This window comes from Hyperolius riggenbachi, chromosome 8, assembly GCF_040937935.1.
Source record: "Hyperolius riggenbachi isolate aHypRig1 chromosome 8, aHypRig1.pri, whole genome shotgun sequence".
Taxonomy (NCBI): domain Eukaryota; kingdom Metazoa; phylum Chordata; class Amphibia; order Anura; family Hyperoliidae; genus Hyperolius; species Hyperolius riggenbachi.
The window spans coordinates 143,653,706-143,672,848 of NC_090653.1; the positions used below are offsets into that span (position 1 = coordinate 143,653,706).

The 19,143-nt window shown below is 45.9% G+C and overlaps 1 protein-coding gene across 1 annotated transcript in view; it reads left to right on the top strand.

Annotated features, from left to right (window-relative positions):
* Positions 1-205: 205 nt before the first annotated feature.
* THOC2 (THO complex subunit 2) overlaps positions 206-19,143 on the top strand; it is a 202,565-nt gene continuing 183,627 nt past the window's right edge. Inside the window, exons 1-2 of the mRNA XM_068251182.1 lie at positions 206-313; positions 16,729-16,784. Coding sequence (XP_068107283.1) covers positions 249-313; positions 16,729-16,784 — 121 coding nt within the window. The 5' untranslated portion in view covers positions 206-248. The remainder of the gene's footprint in view (positions 314-16,728; positions 16,785-19,143) is intronic.

The window sequence follows — 19,143 nt, forward strand, 5'->3', positions numbered from 1 at the left end:
TAGAAAGAGTGTTTTCTAATAACAACCTTAATGGAACTTGGGACACAATACACAGCTATTTATATGAATGGAAATACACTCTATTTATTATTGGCAGCATAATAGCAACCTTGTAGCCTTGGAATGTCACAGTTTCTCATCATGCACAAGAAGGCCTGCTAGTACCCAGCATGCCTCACTCCTCCTCTCTTCACTTTGACCTCTCGTGATGTGCTAAACATCCGGGCTATCTGTAGTATAGAGGGAAGATGGCGGCGGCGGTAGTGTCTGCTGATTGGATAAAGAATTGGGAAAAATCCGGAAAAAATGATTTGTGAGTATTGGGATTTGGACGCAGGGTCAGGGTTGGGACGGAGGGATTCGGGGTACCCGGGGAAGGGGGTCACTGGGGGCGGGTGGTGCACATGGAAGGCCGGGGCGGGAAGGGGTGACCCGATAGAGGGAGGGCCCGGCTGAGGGTCGCCTGAGCTGTGTTGGCCGGAGAGCGGTGCTGATCACACCTGCATAGCGCTGCCAGGAGCCGTGGCGTCGAGTGCGTGCGGGCGAACATGGCGAGCTCAGCCGTGTAATGGGAGGTTATCATGTGATCCTATGGCTATCTCTCTCCGTGCAGCACCACGCCAGCCCTATGCTCCGCTTCCTGCGTATTTATGCATCTCCCTCTGAGAGTCAGCCCTACAGCCTTTCTGTTATACTAGTTCATTTTTATTTATTTTATTATTGTTACTTTATATCTGATCACAGATAAAGGGACAGTATTACTTTCCATGTGGTCTGCATGAAATTCAGTAGCTCAGCTGCGATAATAAAATTGATCTCGTTATGGCAGGGCTGGACAAAATAACATGGGATTCAAGAGCCATTCTGTCCATTTTTTTTTTATTTTCTTCTATTTTCGGACCCTGACAATTACATTTAGGTTTCTGCTTAATTTTTTTTCTAATATTTAGCATACGGTAGAATCCCAGCTATGCAGAATTCACCCGGTGTGAATACACATTATGCAATGTATACAATGTGAATCTAGCTTTAAAGTAAATCTTAAAGAGAACCCGAGGTGTGTTTAAAGAATGTTATCTGCATACAGAGGCTGGATCTGCCTATACAGCCCAGCCTATGTTGCTATCCCAAACCCCACTAAGGTCCCCCTGCACTCTGCAATCCCTCATAAATCACAGCCGTGCTGTGAGGCTGTGTTTACATCTGTAGTGTCAGTCTCAGCTGCTCCCCGCCTCCTGCATAGCTTCGGTCCCTGCCCCCGTCCCTTCCCTCCAATCAGCAGGGAGGGAAGGGATGCAGGCGGGGACTGGAGTTCTGCAGGAGGCGGGGAGAGCAGCAGACTGACACTATAGAGATAAACACAGCCAGCTCTGACAAGCTGTTTGTCAGCAGCGTGGCTGTGATTTATGAGGGATTGCAGAGTGCAGGGGGACCTTAGGGGGGTTTGGGATAGCAACAGAGGTTGGGCTGTATAGGCAGATCCAGCCTCTGTATGCAGATAATATTCTTCAAACCCACCTCGGGTTCTCTTTAAGCAGAAAAAAATATTGGGTTTTACTTGGCTGTGGTTTCTTGCAGTCCCCTAAAATCATCCTGTGGAGTCCTCCTGACTGAGTCCCTCTGGCCAGCAGTGGCAGCCCCCGCAAAGCTGGGTTCCACGTGCCTCCTCATCGTGCTACCGCTGCTGGTATCGTTCTGCGCATGTGCAGTATGTGAAAATCGCTACTGCGCCAGTGCAGATCGCTCCCTGCACCAGGAGCGCAATCGGTGCGTGCGGCTCTGGGCCACGCATGTGCCGTAGCATCTGACTTCCCACGACTGGCTGGTACCGAGGGGGTTGCTGCTGCTTGATGGAGGGAATCAGAAGGATGGCGCGGGCACAGGATGATTGCAGAGGGGCTGCAAGAAACCCCAGGTAAGTTAAACAGATTTTTTTTTTTATTTTGGCTTTAGTAAACATTTAAAGTGAGTCTGAGGCGTATATAAAAACAAAAACAGTTACTCACCTAAGGAGAGGGAAGGCGCTGGGTCCTACAGAGCCTTCCCGTTCCTCCTGTGGTCCCTGCGTTCCAACGCTGGATTCCCTGTTAGCAGTCTCCTACTGATGGGTCAGAGACTGCTCGCTTCTGTCGCTGCAAAAGCTTTGGCAATCTTCAGGAGCCCCAGTGCTCCCGATTGTTGGCTGTTCCGTACTGCAGAGCGGCTGTCTTTGGGAGCACTTGGGTTCCTGAAGATTGCCAAAGCCTCCTACAGTGTCGTAAGCGAGCAGTCTCTGACCCATCAGTCAGAGACTGCTAATAGGGGATCCAGCGCGGTTACCGTAGGAGGAACGGGAAGGCTCTATAGGACCCACAGCCTTCCTTCTTATTAGTGAGTAAGGCCTTGTTCACATCTGAGGAGCGCAGATGGCAGTGCGATCCAAACGCAGCGCATCCGATCGCACGCCATATGCGCCGCTGCGCTGTTGATCCCATCCATTGACAGTGATGGGATCAGCTCTGCGCTTCCGGGCAAAATGCAGGCAGCAGTACGCAAGCGCTTCCCAGCGCATTGTACTGCTGCGCAGCGCAGTAGATGTGAACGGTAGAAGGGCAGTCTATGCCCTTCTGCCAGTCCTGCGTTTCAGCCAGGGCTGTGGAGTCGGTGTCGGGGCAATTTTGGGTGCCTGGAGTCGGAGTCGGGAAATAATGCACCGACTCCTAATGAATTTAAACTGTAATTAAAATAGAAAAAATGATAAAATGTTCTGTTTATCAGATAATAGTCATAAATTATACATACAGTAATAGCTGTGCGTAGTCCACAAAAATGAAATAAACCAATCAAAATGAGTTACTTGTGCTGCTTCAATAAAGCAGTCCCCATATTTTTAAAGTCAGATATACACATCTGATTGTGACTGTATATTTGATGTGTACACAGAAATCTCTTATATATATATATATATACGAAATAACATCTATGCTGTAAGTATAAAGCCTGATGTGTAGCCGTGTCACTAGTAGAGATGGTCAATGAGATGGAAATAATTACAATACTATACAATAACATTTCTATAGCGCTTTTCTCCCATAGGACTCAAAGCGCTTAGGCTCTCTCAGATTCAGTAGTTAGTAGGATGAAGTATTCACACAACAAAAGTTATATTTCTGCAAATGCCAAACTGAACAGGTGGGTTTTCAGTCTGGATTTAAACACGTCCAGGGATGGAGCTGTCCTGATCTGTTGAGGTAAGGAGTTCCAAAACGTAGGGGCAGCATGACAGAAGGCTCTGGGACCAAAAGTTTCCAAGTGGACTCTGGGTATGACTAGATTATTAGAACCTGTTGATCTGAGAATGCGGGGATTGCTACGTAGCTGCAACATATCTTTCATGTATCCAGGGCCTAAATTATTCAGGGATTTAAATGTCAGTAGGCCGATCTTGAATAGGACCCTCCATTCTATAGGTAGCCAGTGAAGGGAGTGCAGGACTGGCGTTATGTGGCAGTGACGGGGTTGGTTGGTTGGTTAGCAGTCTGGCAGCAGTATTCTGTATCAGCTGTAGTCGGTACAAGACCTTTTTTGGAAGGCCAGTGTAGAGAGCATTGCAGTAGTCCAGTCGGGATGTGATGAAGGCGTGGACTAAGGTTGGCAGATCTTCTGGGGGTATGAGGTGCTTGATTTTTGCAATGTTCTTCAGGTGAAAACAGGATGATTTCACCACAGCAGAGATTTGAGTTCTGAAGTTTAAATCCCAATCAATTAGAACTCCCAGGCTACGCACATGATCAGAGCTGCGCAGATCCGTGCCTCCTATTCCCAGTGGTGAAGACTGCAAGTTAAGTTGTTTTGTTATCATGCTCTGTCCTCCTATCAGAAGGACTTCAGTTTTGTCTGCATTTAGTTTCAGCCAGTTGTCATTCATCCATTGCTGTAGTTCACGTAAGCAGGCGTTTATAGTTAGTTGGGTCTGTCACACCAGGCTTGAAGGAAAGATATAGTTGGGTGTCGTCTGCATAGCAGTGGTATGTCAGGCCATGTTTTTGGATTAGTTTTCCCAGCGGTAACATGTAAATCGTGAAAAGCAGGGGAGAGAGGATTGAGCCCTGGGGCACCCCATACTTAAGTGATACAGGGGTGGACAGGAAGGGCCCATAGACACTTTGTGGGTTCTGCCACTCAAGAAGGATTGGAACCACTGAAGAACTATGCCATCAATGCCGCAGTATTCCTGTAGCCTGTTTATCAAGATGTCATGGTCAACTGTATCAAAGGCTGCAGAAAGGTCTAGCAGTATGAGGATGGAGCACTTTCCTCTGTCTCTTGCCATGAGCAGGTGGTTGCATATTTGGATGAGGGCAGTTTCAGTGCTGTGGTGTTTCCTGAAGCCAGACTGGAATGGGTCATAACTGTTGTTTTGTAGGATTTTGGCTTCTAGCTGGAGGTAAACAGCTATTTCAATTAGCTTGCCCAGAAAGGGGAGGTTAGAGACAGGTCTGTAGCTGGTCATTGCATCTGGGTCCAGGGAGGGTTTTTTGAGGAGAGGCCTGATGATTGCTTCCTTCAGTAAAGCAGGAAATATCCCTGATTTTAAGGAACAGTTAACAATTTTTAGGAATACCGGTACAAACAGGTCGGGGCAGTTCAACATGAACTGTGTTGGGCCAGGATCTAGGTCACAGGTAGTTAGGCGGACGTGAAGGAGGATGCTTGATGTGACTTCTTCGTCAATTTCTTTGAAGTTTGACCAAGGTGTTACATTGTCTCTGCTAATGGTCTTCGGCGCTATATTAGGCTCAGATGCTGTAAGTTGGATGGCGGACCTTATAGCGGAGACTTTGTCTGTGAAGAAATGGGCAAATTGGTCACAGAGGTCCTTTGAAGACTCGATGTTAAGTTTTTGACATGCCGGGTTGCAGAGTTTTTCCACTGTGCGGAACAGTTGGGCTAGTTTGTTAACTGCATTTGCAATTTAATTCTGCGTTGATTCTAATTTATGCAAATATACGCACTCTCTTTGCTCATGAAATCAAATAATTTGATATGTTGTTAAAATTTGGTTTGGTGACTACGAATTAAATGGTACCTGAGAAGGATGAAAAGAAAAGTTTTATACATACCTGGGCCTTCTTCCAGCCCCCTTCAGGCTAATCAGTCCCTCGCTGTTAACCTCCACCACCTGGATCTTCTGCTATGAGTCCTGGTAATTCAGCCAGTCAGCGCAGTCCGGCCGCATGCCGCTTCCACAGCCAGAAGCGTTCTGCACCTGCGCAACAGTGCTGCGCAGGTGTAGTACGCTCCCGGCGGCGGAGTGTGTGCATGCGCACTATGCCAGACTGGCTCAAGTACCTGGACTCATAGCAGAAGATCCAGGTGGCTGAGGAGGACAGCGAGGGACTTATTAGCCTGAAGGGGGCTGGAGGAAGCCCCAGGTATGTATAAAACTTTAATTTCATCTGTCTCAGGTTTACTTTGTTGCACAGTAGTACTATACTCTACATATGCACTCCCCACAGTGCTGCAGGGAATCCACTGAGAATGTTGTGCAAATTGAACACAGAGGTGTTGTCTGTCACCCATAAACCTTGTTCAGATTGTGCATGAAGAATGTGTAATAGAGGAAAAATCTCCTTATTCCCTGTAGAGTACCTGCACATCACTCTTACATGTACCCACAGTTACATTGCCTAGGGCCTGATAGATGTTCTTTGTTCTGGCCTGAAACTTTTACCAAGGACTAGTTTTAAGGTGCATACACACATCAGACTATAGTCTTTGGAAAATGAAAGATCACAGACCAATCTTACCACCCTTCATGTAGTATGAGAGCCATACCTTCACGGTCTATTCTATGGAGCTGAACTCCCACTGACATTCATCTGCAGATCAGATCCACCAGGATGGATTTTCAGATGTGCGGATGATTGCTTGATCTGCAGATGAATGTCAGTTAAATCGTGTGTATGATGATCTGCAGATCCCATAGACTATCATTGCAATTTGCAGGAATGGATTTTTGGCAGGAACAGATCTTTTGCAGATACTGATCTTTTGTGTCTGCACAGCATCTGTGTGCAGCATCTTGCAAAGATTTTTTTCTGATGTGGAGTTCAGCTCCATAGAAAAGACTGTGTAGAGTATGGCTCTCATACTACATGAAGGGTGGTAAGATTGGTCTGTGATCTTTCATTTTCCAAAGACTATAGTCTGATGTGTGTATGCACCTTTAGTCTATGACTAAAGGGAATAAATAAGGCAGTCTCCATATCCTTCTCACTTCAGTTGTCTTTTAAAATTCCTAAGCGTTGGCAGTTAAGAGACAAATTTCATGTTACATATTTTCAATCAACAAGATTGTAATATGCAAATTAGAGGAGTCGGTGGAATCCTAAACTGGGGAGTCGGAGCATTTTTGTACCGACTCCACAGCCCTGGTTTCAACACATCATACGCGCTTCCATATCCGCATGGAAGCGTGTATGATGTGAACGAGGCCTAACTTTTTAGTGGACTTTTTTTTTCTTTCTCAATTTGACCAATCCGCATCAAATTTTTGCTTGCATACTGTATATAAAAACAACAAGTCTGGCCACTACAGGTTCTGGCTGGCCAAAATGCGAAGTGGCCGTGTTATAGCAGCCAACGTCGGCCAATAGTGAGAGGCAATTAGAGTGCTGGGTACTGGCTCCTCCCCTGCATCCTTCTCTCACCACTGGTATTGGGCACTGGCGCTGGGTATCCCTACCCACCCTGTATCTTCCCCCTCGCTCACCCGCTATGGCAAGTTTCCGTTCATTGCTGCGGGGAAGTACCGCAAGAAGCAGGGGTTTGTGCCAACACTTTTGTTCTGATATGTGGGCACTGCCGAGCGAGTGCTGGCAGAAGCAATGTCTGCAGCGCTCCCACTGCCTGCTCCTTGCGGTGCTTTCCCGTGGTGATGAACTCGGGTGTACGAGTGAAGATAGAGGGTGGGTAGGGATACTGGACCCGTGGCTGCCAGAGGTGAGACTGCGGAGGAGAGGGGCAGGAGCTGGAGCTGCCGGAATACTTTGTTTCTGACATTGCACGCTGTAACACGGCCGCTTCGCATTTTGGCTAGCCAGAACCAGAAGTGGCCAGACTTTGGGTTCTGGCTGCAACCTATACAATTTATTCTGGTTGAATACAGTTTGACAATCCATCAAACACCATACAATTCTTGGTAAAGTTGTTCTGAATTTTGCAACATGTACAATCTCAAACTCAATTTTTTGGTACAACCAATTTGTTTAATCGAATTGGGGTAAATGGAACAGAAAAATTGTTACGTGTGGCTTCCTTAAAGGGACCCTGAGCAGTGCCCTAAAAAGAAAGATGGGCTTACCTGGGATTTCCTGCAGCCCCTTCGTACCCCGGCGAGGTCATCCGGCATCCTATTTTTCCTTTCTGCGGTCCTGCCGGCGGCTCCAAGAATCTGGTGACATTAGGCGAAGTTGTGCATGCGCATCATCATGTCGGTCGGCGTGAGCGTCCTGCACAACCGCGTTTTTTTTTAAAGACTGCAGCACAGGATGCTTACGGTGTGATGATGCGACGGGGGCATGCATACGCAACTTCAGCCAAAGTTACCGGAGCCACCAGCGAGACTGCGAAATGAAGAGGAGGGTGCTGGGGGAAGCCGCAGGTGAGCCCAAATTTCTTTTTTAGGGCACTGCGCAGAGGGTCCCTTTAAGGCTTTGTTCCCACTATAGCAGAAAATTGGCATTTTTTTTTGTCCTTCTACTGCGTCAGAAAACTGACAGTGAAGAATGGGATCCGTTCACATTAGTCTGTCTGCAACGGATCCGTTGCCAATTCTTGTCTGTACTGGATAGTGAGTTCACTGTAATTGACTATCTGGAACCTGAGATTTGTGTATTCTGTCCCAAGCTTTCTTTTTATGTTCTTCAAATTGCTGACACTTATTTATTTATTTTTTGCTTTATGAATAAATTGGGTCGGAAGGATGGATTATTGATTTTCCAAACAACTTTCACTAACAGTGTCTAAAGACATGGATTTACGGTTTGTTTTGTAAACGACAAAAAATAAAATAGGTTTATGTTTTTGTTTTTTCTTGCTTTGGATATACAGTGATTTGCAAAAGTATTCGGCCCCTTTGAAGGTTTCCACATGTTGTCACATTACTGCCACAGACATGAATCAATTTTATTGGAATTCCATGTGAAAGACCAATACAAAGTGGTGTACATGTGAGAAGTGGAACGAAAATCATACATGATTCCAAACATTTTTTACAAATAAAAAAACTGCAAAGTGGGATGTGCGTAATTATTCAGCCCCCTTTGGTCTGAGTGCAGTCAGTTGCCCATAGACATTGCCTGATGAGTGCTAATGACTAGAGTGCACCTGTGTGTAATCTAATGTCAGTACAAATACAGCTGCTCTGTGACGGCTTCAGAGGTTGTCTAAGAGAATATTGGGAGCAACAACACCATGAATTCCAAAGAACACACCAGACAGGTCAGGGATAAAGTTATTGAGAAATTTAAAGCAGGCTTGGGCTACAAAAAGATTTCCAAAGCCTTGAACATCCCACAGAGCACTGTTCAGACGATCATTCAGAAATGGAAGGAGTATGGCACAACTATAAACCTACCAAGACAAGGCCATCCACCTAAACTCACAGGCTGAACAAGGAGAGCGCTGAACAGAAATGCAGTTAAGAGGCCCATGGTAACCCTGGACGAGCTGCAGAGATCTACTGCTCGGGTGGGGGAATCTGTCCATAGGACAACTCTTAGTCATGCACTGCACAAAGTTGACCTTTATGGAAGAGTGGCAAAAAGAAAGCCATTGTTAACAGAAAAGCATAAAGGCAGCCATACACTGGTCGATGTGCCATCAGATCGACCAGCTGACAGATCCCTATCTGATCGAATCTGATCAGAGAGGGATCGTATGGCTGCCTTTCCTGCAAACAGATTGTGAATCGATTTCAGCCTGAAACCGATCACAATCTGTTGTGGTGGTGCTGCCGCCGCTCCCCCCGCCGGTATACATTACCTGAGGCTGGCTCCCGGGCGTGATGTCCCCGTCATGTGGCACCTCCGGCTCCGGCATCCGCATAGAACTTACGCTATCACACCAGTGACAGCGGAAGTTCAAATAGAGCGCCCTCTAGTTGTACTTCCGCTGTCACTGGCATGACAGCGGAAGTTATACGAGGATGCCGGAGGCGCCATGACGGGAGCAGTGACGGACGGGATGCCCGGGAGCCAGCCTCAGGTAATGTATACCTGATCGGATCGGCCGCCGCTAGCGACGCGCTCCCTACCCGCGGGCGATAGAGGGTAATTTCCCGCACGGCGCGATCGACGGACCGATCCGATTTCGGGAGGAAATCGGATCGGCGGGTGCGTGTTGCGCGAACGATTGGCAGCAGATTCGATCCCAGTGATCGAATCTGCTGTCGAAACTGCCGCAAATCGGGCCAGTGTATGGCCACCTTAAGAAGTCTCATTTGCAGTTTGCCACAAGCCATGTGTGGGACACAGCAAACATGTGGAAGAAGGTGCTCTGGTCAGATGAGACCAAAATGGTACTTGTTGGCCAAAATGCAAAATGCTACATGTGGCAGAAAACTAACACTGCACATCACTCAGAACACACCATCCCCACTGTCAAATATGGTGGTGGCAGCATCATGCTCTGGGGGTGCTTCTTTTCAGCAGGGACAGGGAAGCTGGTCAGAGTTGATAGGAAGATGGATGGAGCCCAATACAGGGCAATCTTGGAAGAAAACCTCTTGGAGTCTGCAAAAGACTTGAGACTGGGGCGGAGGTTCACCTTCCAGCAGGACAACGACCCTAAACATAAAGCCAGGGCAACATTGGAATGGATTAAAACAAAACATCCATGTGTTAGAATGGCCCAGTCAAATCCAGATCTAAATCTAATCGAGAATCTGTGGCAAGATCTGAAAACTGCCGTTCACAAACGCTGTCCATCTAATCTGACTGAGCTGGAGCTGTTTTGCAAAGAAGAATGGGCAAGGATTTCATTCTGTAGATGTCCAAAGCTGGTAGAGACATACCCTAAAAGACTGGCAGCTGTAATTGCAGCAAAAGGTAATTCTACAAAGTATCGACTCAGGGGCCTGAATAATTACGCACACTCCACTTTGCAGTTATTTAAAAAAAAATGTTTGGAAACGTATGACTTTCGTTCCACTTCTCACGTATACACCACTTTGTATTGGTCTTTCACGTGGAATTCCAATAACAATGATTCATGTTTGTGGCAGTAATATGACAAAATGTGGAAAATGGCAAGTGGGCTGAATACTTTTGCAAACCACTGTGTCCTGTTACGTAGTGGAGGAAGAAGGCAGATGTAGAGGCAACTTTGAAACTGTCCATTCAACTTAATTGAAGCAAAAACTAGGTGGGGTAATGAGTACTCATGCAAACCTTGCAAGTGATAAATAGGACTTTCCAAGAATCCCATGGGCCCATATCAGTGCTCTCCCCAGGATGTTTTGGTGAACACCCGGCTGTTTTCAGCTCACCTCCTCCTATGCTGTAAGCAGAGTTCAGCAAAAAAGCACCAGCCCTGCATTCTGTCATCTCGCCCCACCCGGCTACATTTTCATGCCACCCAGCTGGAAAAACTTTCTGGGGAAAACACGGTTTATGCACAGGGCTGCGGAGTCGGAGCAATTTTGGGTACCTGGAGTCAGTCGGTGATTTCAATAAAGTGAGGAGTCGGATGATTTTTGACCAAATCCATAGCTTTTGTAAAAATTAGACCAAGGAGTTGTAGCAATTTTGGGTACTATATATACTCTCATATATGCCGACCACCAAACTTTTACCTAAAAAAAATATAAATAAAAAAAACGCGTATAAGCCGGGGGTAGGTAATGCAGCGGCTACTGGTGAGTTTCCGTAATCAGAATAAATGACAGAGGGATTACCATCTTGAGGCCTAGCTACGTTGCTCTCACCTGTTAGCAGCTGCCTGGGCCTCCTCCTGTATGTGGCTTTTCCCTTGGTGTCTCTCTTCCTCCTCTGCCCATTCTCACCGCTCTCCCCTACTCTCTTATCTGCCACACATTGCCGGGAATCGTGTTGTTAAATGCTGCTGCCCGGGTCTTTCCTTGTATTCTCCCGTGGTGTTTTTTCCTCCTCTGACCCCGTCGCGCTGTTGACTGCCCGGAACAAAGGGCACTGCGCATTGTTGGGCATTCCCTCGCGCCGCTATTGACCCGCTTTGTCACTCTGTTAGCTGCCGGGACGTTGGAGGGATCAGTCCGGCAGGGCAGATGTGCGTGCAAGCGCTTGAGTTGGCCGCGTGTCCCAAGCGATGGAGGGGACGCGTCTCCATGGTAACAGGGAGATCCGGCCCATTTTACAGTTGAAAAAGTACCCAAAAGTAGGTGAAAAAGTACTGTCAAATTTATTCTGAGTATTTTCTTGCTTGCTGGTGGCTTAAATAGGCATCTTATGACAAGTTGTGAAAATATCACCTAGGAGAAAACTCGGGAGAAAAAGTGGCTTGCATATGGGCCATAATCTTCTTATTTTGGATTTTAAAAGTTAGATGTGTATGGCCCATATACAATTAACCTTTTTTTTTTCTTCTGAGTTTTCTCCTAGGTTTTGACACTATAAATAAAATGCCCTTTAAACCACAAGCAAGCAAGAAAATACTAAATCCTTTTTATAGTACCATACTTTTCCACCTACCCTCCCTTCCCTCCCTGCCTCAGTAAGCCGATTGGAGGAAGCTTACAGAGGCAGGGGAGGGAAGGGACGCAGGTGGGGAGCTGCGCTATAGAGGAGGCGGGGGAGCGGCGGTGAGTGGCAGCCTGACTGTAAACAGCCGACTAGCAACAATCTGTGTGTCGCTAGCCTGGTGGTTTTTATAAGGGGGGGACAGCAGAGCAGGGGGGTGCTTGGGGGCACACTGTAAGGACACAGAGGCTGGTGATAGTATGCAGAATGTGCCTTTGTGTCTTAAAGCGGACCCAAACCAAACTTTTTTTTTAATTCAAAATATTAAGTTGCACTACTCTGACACATACAAATATAAATAAACAACACTCCTTCAAGCCTATGAGCATTTCAGTGCATGCTTTTCACCCTCCTCTTTGCATAACTAGGGTTATACAGGTGGCAGCCATTAGCAATTCCTCCTTTGCTGGACACCATCTACTCCACCAGTTTGCCGCATTATTTGCCGGCAATATGAAAGGAAGGGAGGTTTTTTTCCAATAAATGTAAAATATTTTATATTTGTCATCATGCAGCTGAAAAAAGGCTGCTATTTATTATTATAATTTAGAAAATAGATTTTATTTCTGAAATCTTGTATTGTTAGTTTGGGTCCACTTTAATATTGATTGCAGAAACCCACCTCGGGTTCTCTTTTTTAAATAAAACCTGAAGCAGCTTGGAATGCAAAAGATAGACACTTGCTTTGGAAGAGGGATCTTCCAGAGACTCCCCCTGCCCCTTTCCAGAGTTGCAAAAATGTATACAATTTAAAATGTGCGTGTATACTGTACATTGTACATTTGTCACAGAGTAAAATATACTATTTTTTTTTTTTTTCCCTATGATTCTACCCCTTACAGTAGGTAGAAATATGACAGACCAGACAGATTTTAGACTCCTATATCAACTTATAGGAGATTCTCAGGAATTCCTTTTATTTTCTTTTTTAAATCAGCCTTTATTAAACATATAACAAAGCATATACAAATAATTAGTAGTACGTAGAAAGAAATATAGTTACATGCTGCAACACCCAACACCAGTAGTAATTTGGTTGGAATTCCTTTCAGAAGCTCTTCCTGGATGGCAGTAGCACACCCCAACTGCCAGAAGATAACACTGTGAAGGTTACTTTTTAAAGTGAATCTGAAGTGAAAACTAAAAGAAAAAACAGATACTTGCCTAAGGAGAGGGAAGGCTCTGGGTCCTATAGAGCCTTCCCGTTCACCTCGTTCCCCCACAGGCTTCTCAGTTTCAATGTCCCGCCGTGGTAGACTTCGGCAGTCTCCGGACAAGGTGGCTCTGTACTGCTCTAGAGAGGGTGCTCGCGGGTGTGCAGTATGGAGCGGACTGTCTTTGAACGCCCGAGTGCTTCTGAAGACTGCCGAAGCCAGTTCAGCCTGGAAGAGAGCAGTCTATGACCTGTGGGTTGTAAACTGCTAATGGGGGAGCCTGCAGGGGAACGCGGGGACCAGGAGAATGGGAAGGCTCATTAGGACCCAGAGCCTTCCCTCTCCTTAGGTAAGTATCTGTTTTTTCTTTTAGATTTTACTTCAGACTATTTCTAAAAAGAATAAAGACAAGACAATACCAAAAATGAAGAGATGGACTAGTGCAAAATGTGTCAGGTCTGTCACATTTTTATTAGCCACTGCAAGTGACAGCTACACAGGAAAACAAGAAACTTAAAGTGCATTTTGCTCTGGGATAAATGTACAACTAATACATACCGTATTTTTTGCCATATAAAACGCACTTTTTCTTCCCCAAAATGTTGGGGGGAAAGTGGGTGCGTCTTATGTGGAGAAGGTACGAATTTCTGAATGCAGAAGTGCGCAGGGAAGCAGTATATACATTACCTGCTCCTGCCGCCGCGCTCCTGCCTCCAATCCTGCTTTGAGATCCTCTTCTTCCATCTACTGCAGCCCGCTGCTGCCCCCGCCGAACATCGCTGGCCGGTCCTAATTAGCCGTGCAGGGATACGCTATCATCACACCACGTGCGCGGGGGTCACGCATACGCATGCGTGACCCCAGCGCACGTGGTGTGCTGATAGCGTATCCCTGCGCGGCTAATTAGGACCGGCCAGCGATGTTCGACGGGGTCAGCAGCGGGCTGCGGTAGATGGAAGAAGAGGATCGCGAAGCAGGATTGGAGCCAGGACCGCGGTGGCAGGAGCACTTAATGTATTTTATATACTCAAGCTGCCTGCACAGGGGGGACACCGGCACTGGAGGACACACGTTCAGGGGGACAAAGCAATAACAGTAGGGAAAATGATACAGGGGGACACTGGCACAACAGGGGGACACTGGCACAACAGGGGGACACTGGCACAACAGGGGGACATGGCAGGCAGAACAGGGGGACATGGCAGGCACACGGGGACACAGGAACAGCCAATCACTACACTGACCACATAGAGAAACATAGGCAGGCAACATGGGAACAACCAATCATTACACTGTCCCCTTATGTGGTGTAATAGTATGTAGTGTAACTGATCATAGACACACCTAGGTTTAGTTTTTTCTTTTTTTCCTGATTTTTGCCCTCTAAATCTGGGTGCGTCTTATATGCCGGAGCGTCTTATACGGCGAAAAATACGGTATGTATTTTAAATTTTACAAATTGCTACAGTTTTATCTATTGTGCAGCGCTGTGTAATATGTTGGCGCTTTACAAATACACTAATAATAATAAAAGTTGTCCTTTAATTATGAAATCAGAAACCTGAGTAATTTGTATGTGAGACTTGGCAATTCACATATAAATAAATAGCTGTAACGATTGTATAACGTATTGGTGTAGCGACACAGACGTCTGATTATTGTGTGATCTGCAGAATCACCAATAATACAGACTCTATACCTGATCATGTGGTGATCTGCAGTATCACCAATAATGCAAGTATAGAAGGCAGAGCTGAAGTGACAATGGTGTTTGGTGTAACAGTAGCGAGTAGATCTCACCAGAGGAGCTGGAGAGAGCTACCAGAGAATTGGCAGATAGTTTTACTAAACCTCGCCAGAGGAGCTGGTGGGTACTATCTGCAAACAACCTATGCTAGACCCCACCAGAGGAGCTGGAGGGTACTAGCCACAATGGAGGCTGAGTAGCAAGGAGCCCACACCAGAGGTGCTGGTGAGGGCTATAAGTAACAGTAACTGGACAGTTAAACTTGACCTCATCAGAGGAGCTGGTGAGTATATCAACAACAGTAATAAGATAGTATAGGTAGACCTCACCAGAGGAGCTGGTGAGTACTATCAGTGATAATAACTAGATAGTTTAGCTAGACCTCACCAGAGGAGCTGGTGAGGGTACTATCAGAGCAGCTCTCCAGTGACAAGGGCTCACTGGAGAGTAGAAGGGTCAGACAGGCAAGGTTCAGCAACAGAGAGGCAGGTACAGTACAAAATCAGAAGGCAAGAGAATAGTAATGATTCAGGCAGAGGTTCGGCAACTAGATCAGATGGGCAGAAGTACAGAAACGTTGAACAGAATCAGAGTCAGAGATAAGCTAGAGTCGTACACAGAATATCAATAATACAATAAGGCAATAATCCTAGTCTTGTGTGAAATCCCTGGTTTCCTCCCAGATCAAAACACACGGGAACTAGTCTAAGGTCTGAGCGCTAACACTGACGTATTCGCAACAGCAGGCAGTTTGCAAGTGAGCGGAGAAGGCTTATGAAGCAGCGAGGAGAGCCCACAGCCACGCCCCTGCCAATCAGCCAATCCGGGCGCTGTGAGTCTCTCCTGATGTCAGCCGACCGGCAGGTCAGCTGACGTGCCTTCATCCAGCATAAAGGTCCTGTCTCCGCGCCAGACAGCGACCCTATGAGCAACTGACAGTCCCATCCCTGGCGTGCTAGACTCCAGCAGAACGGATGAGGCCTCAGTACCGAGAACAAAGGCGGCTGCAGAGGCATCCTGCGTACCCGCAGCCGCCATCATAGGGGATGTTACAATAGCCATAAATAAAAGGATTTATACGGTAAATAGACTGAACAAGAATCAGGGGAACAACTCAGATATATGTTTGAGGAACCTGAGCACACAATCTGTTTTATAAATGTTACCCACTTCTGGATCCAAAGTCAGATTACCAAGCCATCCGTAATAATTTTAAAATCAGTAATGCCTGGAGTGGATATCCAGGGGCTCCAAGTTTTTCTTTCTTGAGCTTTCTTTCTCAGCTCAAAGGAGCTATTGACAGTCAGTCCAAAAATTGGATGGTGGGGGCTGTACACTTTTCCAATGTGATTATATAAATTTTATATGCAAACCCCCCCCCGCCTCCCTGGGATAATTACCTCGCTGCTACGGAGCAAGTGCCCCAATTGGCCAATGACAAAGCCATGGTCCCGCCTCTAAGACCATCGGCTCCAGTCAGAACACCAGATGACCTTGATAGTCTTGCAATGCCTTGATAGTTTTGCAATGCTCCCCCGATTGGCCGCATGGTGCCTAGAGGCTGACGTGACTTTACACAGCTTGAATGTAATGTCTGCCGGCAGCAAAACTTACTATTAAACCCGAAACTTTGGGTCAGGGCCACCTCTGCTGAGAATCTAGAGTGGCCAGTGGCCTTGATGTGTTGGTGTGAGATCCTGACTGTTGGGGGTAAACTCACTACCTGTGAACTGCTCCCATCCGCCGGCTGGGTACTCACCACTGCTCAGCACAGACACCCCCATGGAGTTCCATTTAAGCATGGCCACAACATGAGGCATTTTTTTAGCCACCATGTAACTCCACCATCTGTCAAATGTGACATGCCAGGTGTTCCAAAACGCTGCCATTCGGCTGCATGCAATTGGAACCTAATGGTGCTTGTGGCCGGCAGCCAAGCGAGGATCAGAGATGGACTCAGTAATTACCGGTACTAGTCAGTAACAAGTTACACTGTTCTCTAATTTGAAGTAACTGCAAGTTCAAGGATTGTTTGTATCTAATTTATCTCTCTCTTTTATCTTTATAGTGTGCAACTGTGTCGCAGCCTCAGTGAAAAAGGGCAGGAAAATGTCACCTTCAAAGGTAAAATTGCTTTAAGATCGTGCTGTACATGCAAATGTTACTTCCCTTCCCTCTAAAGAAATGGTTGACAGCACTTCATTAAAAATAAAATTGCATAAACCTTGTATTGTCATGCCATTGTCTACAACATTGTGATGTAGTCCTGTTCTGCATCTTGCTTAGCACTGATTTACTTCTTGGGGTGAATGTACACAGACATTTGATTTTCAGTGGAATGCCAGCTTTGCCTCAGTTTTACTCTAGATAACCTCAGTTTTGGATTAGGTTGGCCCCAGTTTCTACTTACTAGTTTAACTAGGATGTCAACTGATGAACAAAAACTGAACTGAAAGCTGATTTGGCTCAACCAAATCGATCCTCCAGGCTGATCTCTGGCTGAGACGTCGGAAGGGTTGGGTGGGGAGCTGTTAATCAGAAGCCTCACACATCCTACAAACGCATACATTTGAAATCGGCGCTGGTAGACTTGGACGCAGGATACAGCCAGTATATGGCTGATTCTGCTTCTGCACAAGTCTGGGCCGTGTTCATTACTATTCCCCCTCCAGGCCGCCATGGATGGTGGGGAATGATATAATTCAGCTTCCAGCGATTGCTGGAGGCCGAATTATTGTGTTTTTAAAGCAACCTCGGCTCCGTCTTCTGACGGCGCCGACGTTACTCACTGAGCGCCGCTATAGATGTGATTTCTTTTCTAGTCTATGGTGGCACCGGCTGCGCCCAAATCTAGCAGCGATGAAAAGCACTGCTCCGTCTACAAACATACTGATAAGTTAATTGGCTCCCTCCTAAAGTTGACGCTAACCAAGGATGGACATATGGCTATAGTAGGGATTAGATTGTGAGCCCCTCTGAGGGACAATTTAATGACATGACTATAATATGTAAAAACACTGCGAAAGATATCAGTGCTATATAAATGCTAAAATATTACATGGAAGTGGTAAAATTGGTCAATCATTGGCCCGATCAAAAATTGAACATGTTAATGTACCCTAAGTATCACTGGGAGGCTTGGGTTACGTGCCAATATACAGCAATATATACTTATAGGTAGTGTTTCCAATGCTGAAACCAGGATAATTAGGGCCTCTTTACACTTAATGCGTTGGGATGCATTAGTGTGGATTAGTATACGTTAGTACGCATTTTTTCCATAGCAGTGCATTGTGAAAAAGCTTTCAATTAAAACGTGTATAGTGAGAACTGTGCCATAGGAAAACATTGAAAATCCGTTTTCTTTCAGTTATAACTGAGAGTAACTGATTAAGTGTAAAAGGGGCCTTAGGGTAAAAATTAATATCCCGACTAATGTATTAAATAAGACTAAATGTCTTTGTGGTTCCTCTTTAAAGCGAACCCTAGGTGAGAGGGTAAGGGAGGCTGGCATGTTTATTTCCTTTTAAAGAATGCACTTTGCCTGGCTGTCCTGTTGATTTTCTGCCTCTAATACTTTAACCACTTATGTGGTTAAAGACGGTATGTCTACGTCCCGCAGGACTTCAGCTCCTGCACAGGGACGTAAATATTTGTCTGTTGGGGCGGATGGCTGATGCTCGCTCCCGCACGAGTACTCGCCGCCGTCTTCAGAGGGGAGATGAATAAATGGGAACGCAGTTCCCATTCATTAATCTAAGTCCCCGTGTCAATGATCGCTGGCATCAATGAGATGACTGCGTTCATTGTAACCTGTCCATGCATTACTTCCTGTTTGCGTACTTATAGTACGCTGATGGGAATTTTATGAGGACATCTTGTGGCCAAATAGTAAAATTACAACTACATTCATTATTTTAATAAAAAAAGTCCCACATATACAGGATCTTCTCAAAATTTGCATATTGTGATAAAGTTCATTATTTTCTGTAATGCACTGATAAACATTAGACTTTCATATATTTTAGATTCAAATACACACAACTGAAGTAGTTCAAGCCTTTTATTGTTTTAATATTGATGATTTTGGCATACAGCTCATGAAAAGCCACATTTCCGATCTCAAAAAATTAGCATATTTCATCCGACCACTAAAAGAAAAGAGTTTTTAAAACAAAAAAAGTCAACCTTCAAAAAAATATGTTCAGTTATGCACTCAATACTTGGTCGGGAATCCTTTTGCAGAAAGGACTGCTTCAATGCGGCGTGGCATGGAGGCAATCAGCCTGTGGCACTGCTCAGGTGTTATGGAGGCCCAGGATGCTTCGATAGCGGCCTTAAGCTCGACCAGAGTGTTGGGTCTTGCGTCTCTCAACTTTCTCTTCACAATATCCCACAGATTCTCTATGGGGTTCAGGTCAGAAGAGTTGGCAGGCCAATTGAGCACAGTAATACCATGGTCAGTAAACAATTTACCAGTGGT